Source organism: Strix uralensis, chromosome 11, assembly GCF_047716275.1.
Source record: "Strix uralensis isolate ZFMK-TIS-50842 chromosome 11, bStrUra1, whole genome shotgun sequence".
In the NCBI taxonomy this organism is placed as follows: Eukaryota; Metazoa; Chordata; class Aves; order Strigiformes; family Strigidae; genus Strix; species Strix uralensis.
In genome coordinates this window covers 16,941,694-16,958,491 of record NC_133982.1, presented here as the reverse complement: position 1 = coordinate 16,958,491, position 16,798 = coordinate 16,941,694, and the positions used below count along the sequence as shown (strand labels likewise).

The 16,798-nt window shown below is 45.5% G+C and overlaps 1 protein-coding gene across 12 annotated transcripts in view; it reads left to right on the top strand.

Annotated features, from left to right (window-relative positions):
• Positions 1-16,798, top strand: part of CHD2 (chromodomain helicase DNA binding protein 2) — a 93,036-nt gene that overhangs the window by 35,506 nt on the left and 40,732 nt on the right. For 10 of the 12 annotated variants that reach the window (XM_074880311.1, XM_074880312.1, XM_074880315.1 and 7 more), the window contains one exon: positions 15,070-15,277. The exons of 1 other annotated variant lie outside the window; for it this stretch is intronic. In XM_074880311.1, the coding sequence (XP_074736412.1) occupies positions 15,070-15,277 (208 nt within the window). Of the gene's footprint in view, positions 1-15,069; positions 15,278-16,798 lie in introns of those variants that run through there. One more of the 12 variants, XM_074880320.1, reaches the window with a different exon arrangement.

Sequence of the window (16,798 nt, the reverse complement as noted above, 5' to 3'; positions counted from 1 at the left end):
GTTTTCTAGTTTGTAAATAACACTTGAGTTTTGCATTTTGATAATTTTAATTGAATCGTGGCCTGTTTATTTTTCTCTGGTGTTGTCTTCAGTAATTTTTAACCAACATTAATAAAAAAGAATTCTGAACTGTCTGTATCACATGTGCCCTATGTGATGTTTGCAGGTGTTTGAATAGTATTCTCGATGTCCAGTATTTAACCTACCTTTAAACACACAAACTTGAAATAGTGTGAGAATATGTATATAAAATCAAATTGCTGTAACCTTCTAACATAAACTTGGATGGTATTCTGGATGTATTAAAATTGCAGTCAAATTTTAAATCCTGATATGGGTAAGTTTGTTTAATTTGAAATTATTATTAACTAAATTAGCCTCAGGGACTGTTGAAGCATTGCATACAGCACCAATACAGAGTTTTTTTATAATAATGCAGTTTAAAAACACATCAGACTTTCAAACCGTTCTATCTTTATAATACTGTAAATACTACACACAAAATATTGCCTCAGTTTTTTAAAAAATGACTTATGATTCAGCTTATTTAAGTCTTTATGATTTTTTTTAAAGTGCAGATAATCAGCAAGAGCAATAATAGGTATAATTTGTTCAGGTAACTTAAATTAAGGTATTTTACCGGTGTTAGAAACATGCTGAATAGTAGATTAAATTGGAGACATCTCACAGGAGTTCCACAGAAAGAAGACCTTTGGGTTTTTTGACCTTAGGGGTGTTACATTTGCATAGTGTCTCATGTGTGCTTTTGCTGTTTTCACTGAAAGGTTATTTATCATAATTGATCAATTTACATGTAACACCTGTTGTGTGAGGTTACCCTTCTCCCCCTTCACAATTTTTTCTCAGAATAAACCTGCTGTGGGTAACATCCACTCACCTGAAGTGTGGGAACAATTGAGCACAGGATATTTGTAAGTGAGCCTTGTCGAGCTTATTTTTGAGCTGTGAGTCAGCTGAATGTCGTAAAATGGACTTTACTTCCTGAGGTTGACTTGAAGTTGTAGGGGAAATGATTTCTAGGAAGTGAAGCCACCACTTTGCTTTACTGTAGCCCAGAAATGCACTGATGTCTGCACTTCACATGCTGCTGGCCAGCTTTCTCCCCAGTTGTGAGACCAGCTCGGCATCTGTGGAAATATGTGAAGTCCTGTTACATAAACCCTGGTGTGAGGCCTGGGTGATGGAGACGGGTGGAAAAAGTAGGTATGGCCGGTGCCATTCACCTGGGCTGGAGAAGCAAAAATGCTGGACTAGAGAAAGGTGATAAAGCAGAAGAAAATACAACTCCTATACACCACCTTAGTGTCCTGACTGGGGGATATGTTTGGAATTGACTCCTGCCTTTCTAGTCCTAATGAAACACAAAGGCACATGCTGAATAAACAAAAATGCCTGAGAATTGTTCCCAGACAGATGATTATTCTTGGGGAGGGAAACAGTGTTAACTCTTCACAGTTTGTAAGCTGAGGGGTGTACTTGGTGCTTTCCTAGATGAACAGCAACACCTGTCCTTTGTGTATTGACAGTAAATCTTCCCAAACTTGAAGCTGATTGATTTCATGCAACTTTCTCCACCTAGGATAAAAGTTGGTATGCTGCAGTTACAAACAACCACCACCTGTGTATCTGGGACTTGCATTAAATAATTGAACAAAATCCTGGTGTGTTTTCTAGCATCTTCTGTGCTGCATTTTTGAAAGGCAGGTGGTGTGAGAGGGTACATCCATGGTGCAGCCCTAATGTGAACTTCAGAGGCGAGAGGCAGGCTGGGGTCCCCCTGACATCCGGGAGTGAGTTTTGTAGGGGATAACAAGTAACACACGATGGATACGTTGTTTTTCTGGTTTCCCCTGGCCTGCATCTGTAGCAGTTGCTCTTGCTCCTCCTAAATACCCTTGTGTGGGAATGGTTTCTGCTACAGCAGCTGCAGGGCTGAACAAACCCTTGCATCTGTATCCAGCCCTTGGCTTCCCTAGCACTAAAACATTGGTTTTTGGGGAGAAAAAAAAAGGTTGCAGTGGGTTAGATCTCAACCTGGTGTTTGTTCAGAGAGCTGGAAGCCTGAGGTCTGAAATGGTGGGTTTTTTTGCTCAGCAACCACCTTACAGAGGCAGAGTGCTCTGCAGCGTGTGCTGCAGCCTTCACAGAGCAGAACACCCTTGTTTTACGTGGCAGCCATTTTATGAAGATGTAGCTACATGCGAAAGAGGATTTGGGGGGGGGGAGGAGGAAACGAAGATGTTAAACAAAAATTGCCCTCTGTGGCTGCCGATGAAAGCAGAGGGCATCTCTGTGTTGTTTTGGTAGCGCTCGGGAAGCCCCGATTCCCCGTGAAAGGAGAGGGAAAGGCTGCACCGCCTGGCATTTTGGTGCGGGTCCAGTTCAGTCACAAAATGGCTGTTCCTTTGTGCCGCATAGCTGACAGACATACTGCATTGCACTGTGTGTACTCTAAAAACAGCAGGAAGTTGCTGGTGGGGAGTTCAAAGGCCATCTTGTGCTCGCTGGGGACGGGGATTGGCTGCGCTCGCTTGGTAACAGGCGGACGGTGGCGGCGGCTCATGCGGAGGCAGAGCTGTGCCTGCGCGTGATGGCTGCGCACGCCGCACGGCCTCTCCCACGCCAGCCCCGGGCTCTGCTGGGATGTACTGGGCTGAACTGGGAGCGTGGCTGCCTTCCCTCGCTTCCTCTCATCTGGCGGGCGCGGGCTTTTATGATTTTCTTTTTTTAATAGTGCAGGCTATTTTGAGAAGCAAGGGACTTGAAAAAGGAGTAGGGTTATTTTTGGTGTGGCTTTTTTCTTTTTTTCTTTTAAACTTCAAAAGGAATTGCAGAATATCGTAGTATTCCTGGAACGTCTGGCTTTTTTTTATAGCATTATGGCTTTCATCATTCTTTAAGTCACTAAAACTCACTCTTGCTTTCAGCGTGCATTTTGCAACTGATGTTCTTTGAGCTGAGTGGAAACGTTAAACACATTTATTAAAACGCCTTTAACTACGGGTTTCAAATTTTTGTCCAGGCTGATGGGTTATTTTTTAGCTGTTGTGGCCATCGTGTATGTACAGTCTTTCAGTTTCATTTGCACTGCTGGATTCTTTAACAAGGATTTTTTTTTCTCCTTTTCAAGCTTTAACCCTTTATGAAACTGTCTGGAGGCTTTTTTGAAAAGGGAAAATGCTTGATCAGTGCAGGGCACGAAAGGAATAATGTGCAAGGAATTCATATGAATAATGATGTAATCTGTGTGCAGCACAAAGGAGATTGTTCTTGTTTTGCTTTGTTACTTCTGTTTCACATTACCCTCTCAAAGGAAATGTCTCATCTAATTACGAATGCACAATTCTGAGACTTTCAACTTCTCTGTTTCCTGTTTCGTGATTGCTGCCAGAATGGATACAATATATACAGCGCTATAAAAAAGGCTCACCAACTGCAAGAAGCTACATTTAGCTGAAATTTAATCTCTTCTGGATTGTTCTTTTTAGTTAAACATCTTTAATCAAATTTTATGTATTCTCTAAATGCATGACTGTTTTGCTGAATAAAAATGAAGAATGGGAATAAAGAGCTCACCTGGTTAATTCTGTAATCCTGCAAAGATGCTTCTGTGGCACACAGCGTGTGCTGCTGCCGGGCAGTACTGTGCATGTGTGCACGTGCATGCACACATGCTCCCACACCACTCCTGCTTAAATTTATTAGTGCCTTCAGCCAAGAGAAGTTGATGTGGCTGAGATTGTAGATTAGAGCCTGTTCCGCTTTCTGTTGGCTTGATGTTTCACCTGCTGTACTTTGAGGGCAACAGTTACCCTTATCTGCACCTTCCCCCATTTCCTTTACAAGCTGAAGCCAAACTCTCCCACGGCTCAGGGAGAAATAACATCGTGTTGCAGTGCCACGGGGTCATACCCCAACTGCTCGTGGGAGATGGCACTTCTGAGAACATGGGATCTCACGTGTGTGTCTTGGGAGCGGTGTGGCTGGCTGCATTTGGGCTACAATAACCACATTTGCATTAAAACAAACACTTCCACTGTTAACTTTGTGTTAGAGCTTTGAGAGGGCTCAGAGGGGGGAGAGCCAGGAAGGCAGCGATGTTTAATTTGAATCTCTACAACTAGGTAGAGGGAGAAATCAGTTCCCATCTTTGTTTTCGTGTTTCACCTCTCGTCTCGGAAAGCGGTTCATATGATTAGCAGGTTACAGAGTTGCTAAGCCTGGCTCTGAGGAATTTTTATACTGGCGTGTGTCTTTATTCAGATTTATCACTGCTAGTTTTAAGGATAGCAGTGGCAAATGCAGTGAGACTAGCCCCGTGGTTAAATACCTGGGACTCTGAGCAGGAGTGTAGGGACTGAACTGAACCTCCTGATGCTATGACTTTTGAACTCAAGACAGCTAAAACGAACATACGTTGGGTTGTTTTGGCAGTTTATGCTGAAATTGTGTCTCCTGATACATAACCTGGAGGTGTGTATATCCACTGTATCTTGTTTTGTATTGCAGACAACAGTTCCAGCAGGAATTGCAATGATAAATTAGACTGTTAAGTTCTGAAGATGGAGAAGCGCTTCTAAGTCTCCCATTGCCCCTAGCTGAAATCCAGCTCAGGAGGGTGGTGATAATGGATGGAGGAAGATTCTGTTCTGCATTATCTCTCCTCTCCTCTCCTTCAAGGAAAATAAATACAAACAGCATGGCACTGGGGGAGGGGGGGTTACCATAATTAGATAAAAGCAGCCTTCTAGCAAAGGATGTACTGTTCCACTGACATGGTGTCTTACATAAATTTTTCTGGTGTGTTTTTATTAAAAGATGTGTGCTGAAATGCCATTTGAAGATGCTCTTTCAACAAGTGGTGGTGTGCTTGTAAAGTCTGCCTTTATATCCTGTAAAGGATACTTGAAATGAAAGCAAAAATGACTAGATGAAAAATTCACATCTAGTGACTCGCAGTGAAGCTTTTGTAAGTCTGTCACACTGTTAATGCCTCCTTTTCTTGGAGCAGGGAGTGTCTTTTGGATAGAATAAGAAGCAAAATGTTGGTGAGTCTTCCCAAATGTGCAGTAGCTCTTATTAGATCACTGCTTGTGCAGCACCACTGTTAAACTATAATTTTCAATATACAGCTTGCTTTATATTTATTTGTGGGCTGAGATAATCTACAGTGCAGTATGTGTGTTTTCCTGGTCTTGACTTCTAAGGTTAAAAAAATAAAGAAGTTTGAAACAGTGATCTCAGATTCCCTTCTGGTATTGTGTTGGTAACGCTTGCATGGCGTTTCGTCTTGGCAGGGCTTCTGTGGAGTGTGTTTGCCAAGCACCGGGTGCTTCACAACGCTTCATGGCTCACAAACCTTTACCCTGGCTATGAACAAGTGTGTTGCAATGTCAGGAATCCACTGACTCCAGAACACCTGGCTCCTTAGAAAAAAATTGTGTTGTAATTATTTCTGTTTCTTGCAAGTTTTATTATTACTAGGTATAGACGACTTATAGAATTGCTAATATATTAATTATAGGAGTAATTTGTGTCTCTTTCATGGGGAGGAACCTCTGCTCTTAACTACAGAGTTGTGACAGGGTGAGAGCTTTGAATGCCATGTGCTATCAGTAAAACGGAGGCTTAATGATGAGCCTTAAATCTCTCGGTTAAAAACATCTTTTAAAAGTCACTTGGAATAAAACCCTCAGGCCAGGTCAGACTCCCCTCGTCTGAACTGCAGGTCATCTGGAACCAGAAAGGAATTTGTCCACCTTCATGTTCTTATTAATGATTTTGGGTCCTAAATTTCTGTATTGCTGCATTTCTTTAATCTGTTAGGTCTTAAAGGAAGTTTGCAAATGTTATGGGAGAAAAACCCACTACCCTTCCTGTACTAATTTAAGCCAAAACTGTGTGTGCACGCTCCAGTCCCCCCTGCATCTACATGTCCTTACAAAAAATGGGATGGTGCCTGTGTGCAGAGTTCCCTTCGTGCTGCTGCTGCCTTCAGCCTGGCTGTGTCCTGCTGTGACAAAGCAGAACCTGTGGCTGGGATGGCAGAGGGGCACAGCCGCTTAACCCCTGCCTGCAGTCTTGGCCTTACAGGAAGGTCTGTGTCCCTGGGCTCCTTTCCTTGCGTGGGTGCGAGGAGGTTGGCAGTGGTGGGTGCTGCCGAGAGCCAGCCTCGGGCCTCCCATGGATGGTGCATGTGGAGCGCTGAAACACTCCGTTGCCTTCCCAGGGAGGGAGAGATGGGCCGTTTTCAAAACCCTGAGAACTGCAATTGTCCTTCCCCTTCTTTGTTAGGGAAGGGGCAGGATGCTGCCTTTGGAGATTCTCAATGGCACTCCTTAATCAAGCAGACAGGTTTTGATTCCTTTTGTCCCTCTGCTGCTTTTCTTTCTTCTTTTTTTTTACTTTCCCACTAAACATCGCAAGCATTTTCAGCCTCTGGCTCAAAGATCAGAGAGTGAGCCAGCTCTCCTAATGATGAATGAACTGCTCGTTTTGCTCGCTTATGCAAGCATAATGTGGTGTCTTTGTAGTGAAGAAAAAAAAAAAAGCCACTTTTGGAAAATACTTGTCATTCAAGGTGGCCCAATGTGCTTTACAGGGAGCTGCAGCAGAGTAGCCAGGGATATATTTAGCTCACTGGGTGCTCAGGATTACTTTGCCTTTGGCATTTGGGAGTCCTGTGCCGGGGCAAGCAGGAGTGATCAGAATGTGTGTGAAGATTTCCCTCTGCCTCCTCCCCTTCCCCTCCTTTGAGCCAGGCTGGAAACCTGCACAACCCAATTCAGATGGTTATTTAGATAGGATACCTGCTGAGTCCTTAATTCCTCAGTTGTTACAGTAGCACCGTGGCTCTATTGTGCCTAGTGCTGTGTAAGTGTAATTAACACCCAGGCAGGCTCTGCAAGCAGGGTTTACAGCCACCTGTGGAAGTCAAGTGTCTGTTCTCCATGGTAACTCTTCTCACTTGCCTATTTAAGAAGAAGAAGGTGCCTGGTCACAAAATGAGGTTGGGGAAATAGTTTCTGTTTTTTGAAGGACACGTAGGTTATCTGGTAGTGGCAACCTGGTAGCCTTGGAGTGTTTGTTGTGCCCCTTGAGTTTGCCAGATTATATTGTGAGTATTCAGAGTTAAGAGATTTGCTTCTAAACAGTATGAAGAAGCTGACTCTGTTTAGTATAGTCTAGTTTAAATTCCTGCTTTAGGGCAGATCACTGTTAAAAATACATACTGCATATGGGTACAGATAGCAGAGTAGCTATCTGGGATACTTTTCCTCATCTGCCCCTTTCCCCCCCCGCCCCTTTCCACTTTGGCTGCAGGAAGTAGGGGAAAGCTCTTTCCCCAACTGACCCTTCTCAATGCTTATCACTCAGAAAATCTTTGCTTTGGGAGACAGGCAAGCACCAATCACTCTTTTTAATAGACTTCAGAGTAAAATAAAGGGAACTCAAAAAGCTAGGAATGAATTTATCTTCAGTATCACAATGAGTGCTATTCAGTTAGCTCTCCTGTAAGCTCACGGTGCTGTCTGTCTGGCCTTGGCTACACTTACTATAGTGTTTACTCATGTTTCTTTCCCAAGGCAAGGAATAGGTCCCATGAAGTCGTTAGTCCTCTGTGGTCCACATATTATCATCCCCTCTTTATCAAATGTTATTCCCTCTTCAGCAGATGATCTGTAGCCAGAATCAGTCTGGTGTTTCTCCCTGACTTGTTTAGCTGAGAGGTGAAATTTAATGTGGTTTGGTGCTTTTTTACAGCTACTGTGTGACTTGGGTGCATGGGTCAACATTTGCTGATGGGGCTTGTTTTTCTTTGCAGTATATGCAGGCATTTCATGTATGTTTCTATACAGTAACAGGGAACATCCCATTTATAGATCAGATACTGAGAGGAAATGTTTAACAGCAACATGTCATGCAGCTGAGTCAGTGCGTTAGCATGGTCAGTAGTTTGTCACTGTGTCTTTGTACAAGAGTTTGTGCGCAGGTCACTTTAGGAAGACGCACGAGTTTAAATAATTGAAAGTTGGTGTCCTGGACCGGCTTTGGTGCTGTGTGCTTTGGCCGGTGCCACTGGTGGGTGGGTGAGGCTGGCAGGCCTGGCTGAATGGCTGCAGGGGCCGAGAAGCCTCTTTCACTGGCAGAGCTGGATCTGACAGTTACGCCTGGTCTGGAGAAGATGTCCTGCTCGGTTCAGAGAGGCGCAGCTTGGCTGCCCGCTGCTGTGCTGTGGGTGGTTGGTGCCGCATGGGAGCAGGTGGAGTGGGTGGACCTGGGTTCCAGAACTTGACCCTGCTGGTGTCCGTTTGAATGGAATGTTTGAGCTGGTGCAGGCAGTTGGCTGGACACTGCCCGAGGGGGACGTTGAGGAGCCAGGGGTGGCCAAGCTGAGCATCTGGCTTGCTGCTGCCCCAAAATTGGGGTCTTGCTTGCCCCTTTTCTCCTGTGCAACTCCTCTGCGATACCAAACGTGGTGTATTTCCTGGTTTCTGTGAAGGCTTGGTCGTGATTTGAGTCGCTAAAGCGATGTTTCTCTGGGCTATTGCTACCCAGTTCAAGTGGCTCATGGAGAAGTTCAGCAAGTGAGTCAGTGCTGGTGGAAGCACAAGGTGAGTGCTGGGAACATGGACTGTAGGGTGAGGGTGGGCAGGAGAGGGGAGGGGCTGTCTCCCAGCTACCTGCTGTTGGCCTTTGGGTGGCAGCGAGCTGCGATGTGGATGGACACCTGGGTGTCAGTTATGCACAGGACACGTGGAGCTGTGTCCAACAAGGTGTAAGGGTTAAGCTTACGTTTGCTGGAGGGGAACAATAAATTTGGTTTCTGACATTATGCAGCTCCTGATACTATGCTGCTGTGGGAGTTTGTGCCAAGAACCTTCTCGAGCCTGCATGAGGTGGTTTTGCTGGTGCTGAGTCCCTGCTGAGATGCGAAGCCCGGCAGAACATTGCCGTTTGGATTCCACCTTGTTTAGATTCAAAATGTTCACAACAGTTTTTAAAGCTAGGAGAAGCTTGGCTTGTGGGAGGGTCTTGGGTCATTAATCCTCCGTTGTCCCCCTGGATGAATTCTAGTTCTGTCCCTCAAAAGCAAAATTTTGAAGTCTGGCGCAGAATGGTATCAGATAAGAGCCATTCCCTCATCAGCTCTTGGTTCCAGAAGTGTGTATTGGGTCATTTCTTCAGCTTGTCTTGCACCTTCTGGAAACATATCTACTGTTTGTACTTGTTGAGAGCTTATAAAATGTTTTGTTGCTGTTAGCAAAGATGATCCCCTATAAAATGAAGTCATATGTGAAATATTAAACGCTAAGGCTGGAGGCTTCAGGCGCGCTGTAATTGCCTTGTAAACTTAGATGCCTGATTGTAAAGGGCCTTATCACTGCCATTCAGCTACTTATTTCTTGGAAGCAATGTGTCCTTCTTGGTAAGGGATGATTTGGTTTTCTTCCCCCTCAAGTAAAGAGCAGACTCTTAATTAAAACAGAATTACAACCTGAAGTATTACTTAGAAGCCAGGGGAACATAATTGGCTGAGTCTTAGCAGATCTCAATTTTTATAGGAGTTTCTCACTTCAAGGTTGGACCAGTGGTTGGACCAACAGTCCAACTGTAGCTTTCTTGAGGTTCACAGGTGCTTCTCTGCTGAATTTGGAGGAGGGTGGGCTGTTTGAGTCATGATTTTTGAGACTATTAATTATAGCTTATCCCCCACTTATAATTTAATTTAAAGTAGGTCTTGTTTGGATGTTAACTTAGGGGCATTAAAGCACTTACATCTCCAGTTATGTACAGTGTAAGGCCTGAATTGACATACAATGTTGCTAATTGTTCACACTCTGTTGGCAGGTAGAAATGCTTCCTGATTGTCTTGGTAACAGAAAGGATTATTTTACAGAATAAGTCTTTTCAGTTCTCTTTATTTCTACATTGATAGAATAAAAAAAGACAAGCATATACCCTTTTGTCTTGATAACAGGTTGTTTATTAAAGGTAATTATTTGCATCAGCCTTCAAAAGGACATACCAATTCTCATCTAAATTTCTTTCCTTAGTAGGGAAGCATGTGCATACCTGTACATGCAGATGTGTACGTCATCTGTCTCTGTCACTAGAGAAGTTGCCCTCTTTTCAGAGGACAGTTCACATCTTGGAAAAAAGAATTACAGTGTCCAGATAATGTTGTGGGTAAAGCACATGAATTATCGCTCTTGATGTACGGAAAGGCTGTGTCCCTGTGTCCTTGAAATAAAGCTTAGGGAGAAACAAAGAGCTCCAGAGTAGGAGGAGGCCAGTAATTGCTGCTCTGCCTTTAAACAAATATGGTCAAAGCTGTCTGGCCTCAGTCTAGCCTGGGTGGTTATAATTTCTTCCAGCTATTGGTAATAAATCTGATTGAAGAAAAGTGTCTTCCTCCTTCATGAATCCCCGTGGAACGTGGCACACCAACATGGCTCAGCCGCAGCCTGATGTTGCCCCTTTGCGTCGTGACAGTAGAGGTTTGGATGGCTCCAGATCCCCTTCTTTAGGGTTGAGTCTCTGTCCCTGCAGGAGGCTCTGTGGGACGGTGTCCTGCCGAGCCCTGCCCGTGGAAACCGGCTGTCCTCAGAGCTGCTGGAGTGTCATTTCCTTGAGTGGTGTGGCAATGCTTCCTAATAAAATTCCCTTGGTTTTCTTGAAAAAAACATGGAACTCTGGAAATTCTCCAACGGAGAAATTTCATCACTTGCTCTAAGTAGACTGGGTTGCAAAGTGATGTGTGTAAGTGGGGTGTTGGGAGCAGATGTCAGCAGATCTGTGAATGCTCAATGAGAAGCTGTGCGGAGAGCTGCAGGGTGGCAGGCGAGCAGGGAGAGACGCAGTGGACGGTGCTGGCAGTGGGGTGTAGCAGGAAAGCACAACGATGGAGGGCTGTGGTGGAGAAGAGAGGACTGGACGTTGCAGAAAACGTAGAGAAAGGGACAGGCGGCAGCAGGATGTAGCGAGATGTGTGGGGCTGAGACTTTGGTTATTGCGGAGAGGAGTGGGACAGGCAGGAGCGACCGTCGGCCTGGAAAGGTGGTAGTTCAACTTGATTTTCCAGCCCAGCTAGGAGGAAGCAATCTGATACCCCTGTCTCCTTCAAAACCAAGCTGGGATGATGAAAGCAGCAGCCATCGGTGGCGGCTCCCCCTCCACTCCTTGCTGAAAGGGCTCGGTTTCTGTTACTTCAGCCTTAGAAATTCTCGCTCACTCCTGTTTCTTTGTCCCCTGCGCATGCTACGCTCTTCCATCTTACCACTTGGGAACAGACCCAGAGCCGCAGCCGCCACTGCAACGGAATCGCAAGATGGTGGAAGAGGGATGGCCGTAAAATGGCGGCCGGGAGCCTGGCTGCGCGCCCTCGCCGGCGGGATTTCTGGAGCAGGTTCCCGCGGCGCTCGGCTGCCGCCCTCTGCCCGCTCCCTGGGAGAGACGGCGGCGGAGCTGAGCCGCTGCGGGGGGCGGCTGGAGTGGCTCCGCTGATGCACGAGCTGCTGGCGGCCAGGCCTGTTAGATTTCACAGATACCTTAAGAATTTTTATCTGAGAGTGGAAGACTTATTTCCGGGGTGTAAATTAGCCCTATTGGCATGTGGCTATACCTGTGAACAGGAGCTGAGTCTAGTGATCCTGTCTCCGTAGCCTGTGTCGATTTCTGTAGAACTGTATGTAATCGTACACATGCTTTTGCTTTTTTTTGCCTTTGTATTATTTCTTTCTTGAATTGTGAAATCTGAGCAGAGCCTTTGATGCATCTTGTTACTTCCATAGTTTTGTACAAAAGGAGAAAAATTAAAAATGTGGCTTCCCTTTGCAAAGTTTTCCTGACTCTTCTTTCATGATGTTATATCTGCAGTATGCTCTTAAATATTATGAAAGCACCCAGCTGCAGATCAAGAGCTGACTTGTAAAGAGATACTCCTTGTTCAAGAAGTTTGTAGTATCGTTACTGCTGCTCTGTATTTTGGTCGGTGACAGAGTGGGGTTTGTAATGCTGCCTTATTAGCATGTATGTTACGTTGTAATGAGGTTTCAGTTTTCTTTAATTGGATTTTAAAATGAGAAATAGATGTTGGAGTGATTGGGCAAAGGTATTTGAATATTTTGGCCACCTAAAATAGTTTGGCCTCTCATTGTTTTGTTTTGTTGAAGAGCCTGCATTAAAATGAATATTCTGTGTATTAACCCATTGTAATATAAAGAGGGGGGGAAAAAATAGTTATTTGATGTTCTGCTCACCCATGATTGGCTGTTTGAGAAGTACAGTCTGCACAGCATTGGTGTAATCCTTTAAATAGGAACTGCCCCAGCCACATGCCTGTATAAACTCCTTTCTTCTGCTTTGTTGCTAAATTTATTCCTTTCACAAGAAGCAAGATATTTAATATGTAGTATTATGCATACATTACTTGATGCTGGCCTCTTTTAGAAATTGCATGTCAGATTTTTGAACCACTGACTGTACTAGGATGTAGTGGAGAGCTCTGCTGGACCAACTGCTTATCTTTAATACAGCAGGATGGTCTCTGGATACTCCAGCTCCCAACATACTTTACTCTTGCTAGCTCTGAGTGAGCCAGATTCTCCCAGTAGGGCCTGTTCTGCTGGTATTGCTAATGCTTCTCTTCGTGGTACCACCACTCTTTCTGTTCTGGTTGATGAGCAGGAGATACTGCACAGTGATTTTTGAGGCTCATGTTTCTTTCCCAAGGCAAGGAATAGGTCCCATGAAGTCGTTAGTCCTCTGTGGTCCACATATTATCATCCCCTCTTTATCAAATGTTATTCCCTCTTCAGCAGATGATCTGTAGCCAGAATCCGTCTGGTGTTTCTCCCTGACTTGTTTAGCTGAGAGGTGAAATTTAATGTGGTTTGGTGCTTTTTTACAGCTACTGTGTGACTTGGGTGCATGGGTCAACATTTGCTGATGGGGCTTGTTTTTCTTTGCAGTATATGCAGGCATTTCATGTATGTTTCTATACAGTAACAGGGAACATCCCATTTATAGATCAGATACTGAGAGGAAATGTTTAACAGCAACATGTCATGCAGCTGAGTCAGTGCGTTAGCATGGTCAGTAGTTTGTCACTGTGTCTTTGTACAAGAGTTTGTGCGCAGGTCACTTTAGGAAGACGCACGAGTTTAAATAATTGAAAGTTGGTGTCCTGGACCGGCTTTGGTGCTGTGTGCTTTGGCCGGTGCCACTGGTGGGTGGGTGAGGCTGGCAGGCCTGGCTGAATGGCTGCAGGGGCCGAGAAGCCTCTTTCACTGGCAGAGCTGGATCTGACAGTTACGCCTGGTCTGGAGAAGATGTCCTGCTCGGTTCAGAGAGGCGCAGCTTGGCTGCCCGCTGCTGTGCTGTGGGTGGTTGGTGCCGCATGGGAGCAGGTGGAGTGGGTGGACCTGGGTTCCAGAACTTGACCCTGCTGGTGTCCGTTTGAATGGAATGTTTGAGCTGGTGCAGGCAGTTGGCTGGACACTGCCCGAGGGGGACGTTGAGGAGCCAGGGGTGGCCAAGCTGAGCATCTGGCTTGCTGCTGCCCCAAAATTGGGGTCTTGCTTGCCCCTTTTCTCCTGTGCAACTCCTCTGCGATACCAAACGTGGTGTATTTCCTGGTTTCTGTGAAGGCTTGGTCGTGATTTGAGTCGCTAAAGCGATGTTTCTCTGGGCTATTGCTACCCAGTTCAAGTGGCTCATGGAGAAGTTCAGCAAGTGAGTCAGTGCTGGTGGAAGCACAAGGTGAGTGCTGGGAACATGGACTGTAGGGTGAGGGTGGGCAGGAGAGGGGAGGGGCTGTCTCCCAGCTACCTGCTGTTGGCCTTTGGGTGGCAGCGAGCTGCGATGTGGATGGACACCTGGGTGTCAGTTATGCACAGGACACGTGGAGCTGTGTCCAACAAGGTGTAAGGGTTAAGCTTACGTTTGCTGGAGGGGAACAATAAATTTGGTTTCTGACATTATGCAGCTCCTGATACTATGCTGCTGTGGGAGTTTGTGCCAAGAACCTTCTCGAGCCTGCATGAGGTGGTTTTGCTGGTGCTGAGTCCCTGCTGAGCTTGCGAAGCCCGGCAGAACATTGCCGTTTGGATTCCACCTTGTTTAGATTCAAAATGTTCACAACAGTTTTTAAAGCTAGGAGAAGCTTGGCTTGTGGGAGGGTCTTGGGTCATTAATCCTCCGTTGTCCCCCTGGATGAATTCTAGTTCTGTCCCTCAAAAGCAAAATTTTAGTGTCCATGTAATTATAGTGTCCAGATAATTTTGGGGATAAACCACGTGAATTATGGCTCTTGATGTACGGAAGGGCTGTGTCCCGCTGTCCTTGAAATAAAGCTTAGGGCCTGGAGAAACAAGAGAGCTCCAGAGTGGGAGGAGGCCAGTGTTCTGCCTTTAAACAAATATGGTCAAAGCTGTCTGGCCTCAGTCTAGCCTGGGTGGTTATAATTTCTTCCAGCTATTGGTAATAAATCTGATTGAAGAAAAGTGTCTTCCTCCTTCATGAATCCCCGTGGAACGTGGCACGCCAACATGGCTCAGCCGCAGCCTGATGTTGCCCCTTTGCGTCGTGACAGTAGAGGTTTGGATGGCTCCAGATCCCCTTCTTTAGGGTTGAGTCTCTGTCCCTGCAGGAGGCTCTGTGGGACGGTGTCCTGCCGAGCCCTGCCCGTGGAAACCGGCTGTCCTCAGAGCTGCTGGAGTGTCATTTCCTTGAGTGGTGTGGCAATGCTTCCTAATAAAATTCCCTTGGTTTTCTTGAAAAAAACATGGAACTCTGAAAATTCTCCAACGGAGTGATTTTTGAGGCCGCATTCTCACCCATGTGTGCAGTGCCTGTTCTGGGAAGGAATAGCTTCTGCTTCAATATGCCAGTGGAGAGTGTCTGTTTGGGACCGTATGGTTCACACTTGCATTTAGGCTATTCCAAGCTTCTTGTAGTTTGGAGATGGCTCAGGTTTTCTTGCTGCATATTTCAAAGCCTGTGACAGTACAGTTAAAATGTGATCTCTTCTTTCTCTACCATCAGTCACTCAGCATCCGAAGAAGCCTCTGGCTCTGACTCCGCAAGCCAGTCTGAAAGCGAGCAGGGCAGCGACTCAAACAGCAGCTCGGAGTCCTCTGAAAGTCAGTCTGAATCTGAAAGTGAATCAACGGGTTCAAAATCCCAGCAGACCCCTCCTGAAACCAAAGAAAAACCTGCCTCTAAGAAGGAAAGGATAGCAGATGTTAAAAAGGTATTGCCCCTGCTGCTCTGCATTAGCCACGTTACCCCTGTACCCATCACGAACGGGCAGACAGCAGGACCTTAACGAAGCTCTCTTCACCTTCCCTGCCACTTCGCACAGTGACCAGACAGCCTCTGACCTTTGGTGTCCCCAAGTCACTCGTTGGCTTTTTGGTCTGTGTGCTTTTTCCCTGCTGGTGTCATCCTTGTGAGCAGGAGCTTGTGTGTCTGCTGGAACAACCCTTTGGGCACCAGATAGATAGAGGTGGGGCTGACTGGTGGAAATGAGGGGCACACACCTGGTCATCAGTACATGGCCCTGTCATTTCATTCTCTCCCTCTGCCTTTCCACTCCTCCCTCCTGTCTCTCCTGTCCTTCAGAAGTAGTAAAGCTTCCCTGTATGATATATAAACAGAATGCTTGTCTAGGATTTGGGACACTTCAGTTTGTTTCCATCACTGTCTTCCTCTTAGAAAAAAGTAAAGAAAAAAAAGGAGGAAAAAAGATGCTTAACTTTTATTATTTATTATAGTGGTTCTTTGTTGTGTTTTTTTTTTCTGAAGCTTCCCAGCTACTCCCTAGCAATACTCCCCTCAAATAGGCAAGTTTGCCCTCCACCTGTTGCTGCACAGGAGGAAAAGGGATTTCAAGTCTCTAATGCACGTGGTGCACCTCTGTTTGGCGAGAACCTCCCCAGTGCAGCAGCTGTGCCTTGGGCACCTGCTTTACCCAGGTGGAGGCACCTGAGTAACACAGTGTAGTGTGAGGTGAGAAAGAGGAACCCAAATACCCATTTGGGAGACAGGAACTCGGTGAACTGAGTTTACATGGAGAGAGGAAAATCAGGTTAGGTCAGGGTTTTGTTGTTTGTTTGTTTGTTTGTGGTGTGTAACTATCCTGTTGTTCTTAGCTGTGGTTTGCACTTTGCACAGCTTGCTCATGAGAGGGAGTTTTATGGAGAAAGTTGCTATGTATGTAAAGACTGAGAAGGAAGGGCGTGCTTTCAGCCTGCACTCACCACGTACCTGCAGGGGAGAAGTGAAGGATTTTGTTACCAGCTGCTTCTCACAAATCTCTAGGCTGCCAGCTGAGGTCCTGGCTAGATCTCCTGTGTTCAGACTGCATTTATAAGGCAGTCGTGGTAAAACAATATTCAAATTCCTGTTTTATTGTTGATATGTGGGGACTGAAGGAAGCTTTATCTTCCTCTGTGAGCTTCTAAGAGCATGTCCCTAACAATAAACATTAAAATTATCCTATGAGGGAGCGCATCCATACACAGGGTGATAATTAGCGTGGATGAAACATGAAAAGGTCAGGGCACCCTCTAATAAGAAAGCCTCTCCCTTCCTTAATTTCTCTGTTAATGGGTGTTTTCCTTAGCTAGGTCTAACCTAAGCACGTTGATACCTGTTCCCCTTGAATAACCAATGCAATTAATTATTATATTATTGTTTATTTTGTATTTCTGTCTAGATACACCCATGAAGGTGAGGTTAATTTGCGTTAGGTGCTATTCAGATTTGTCAT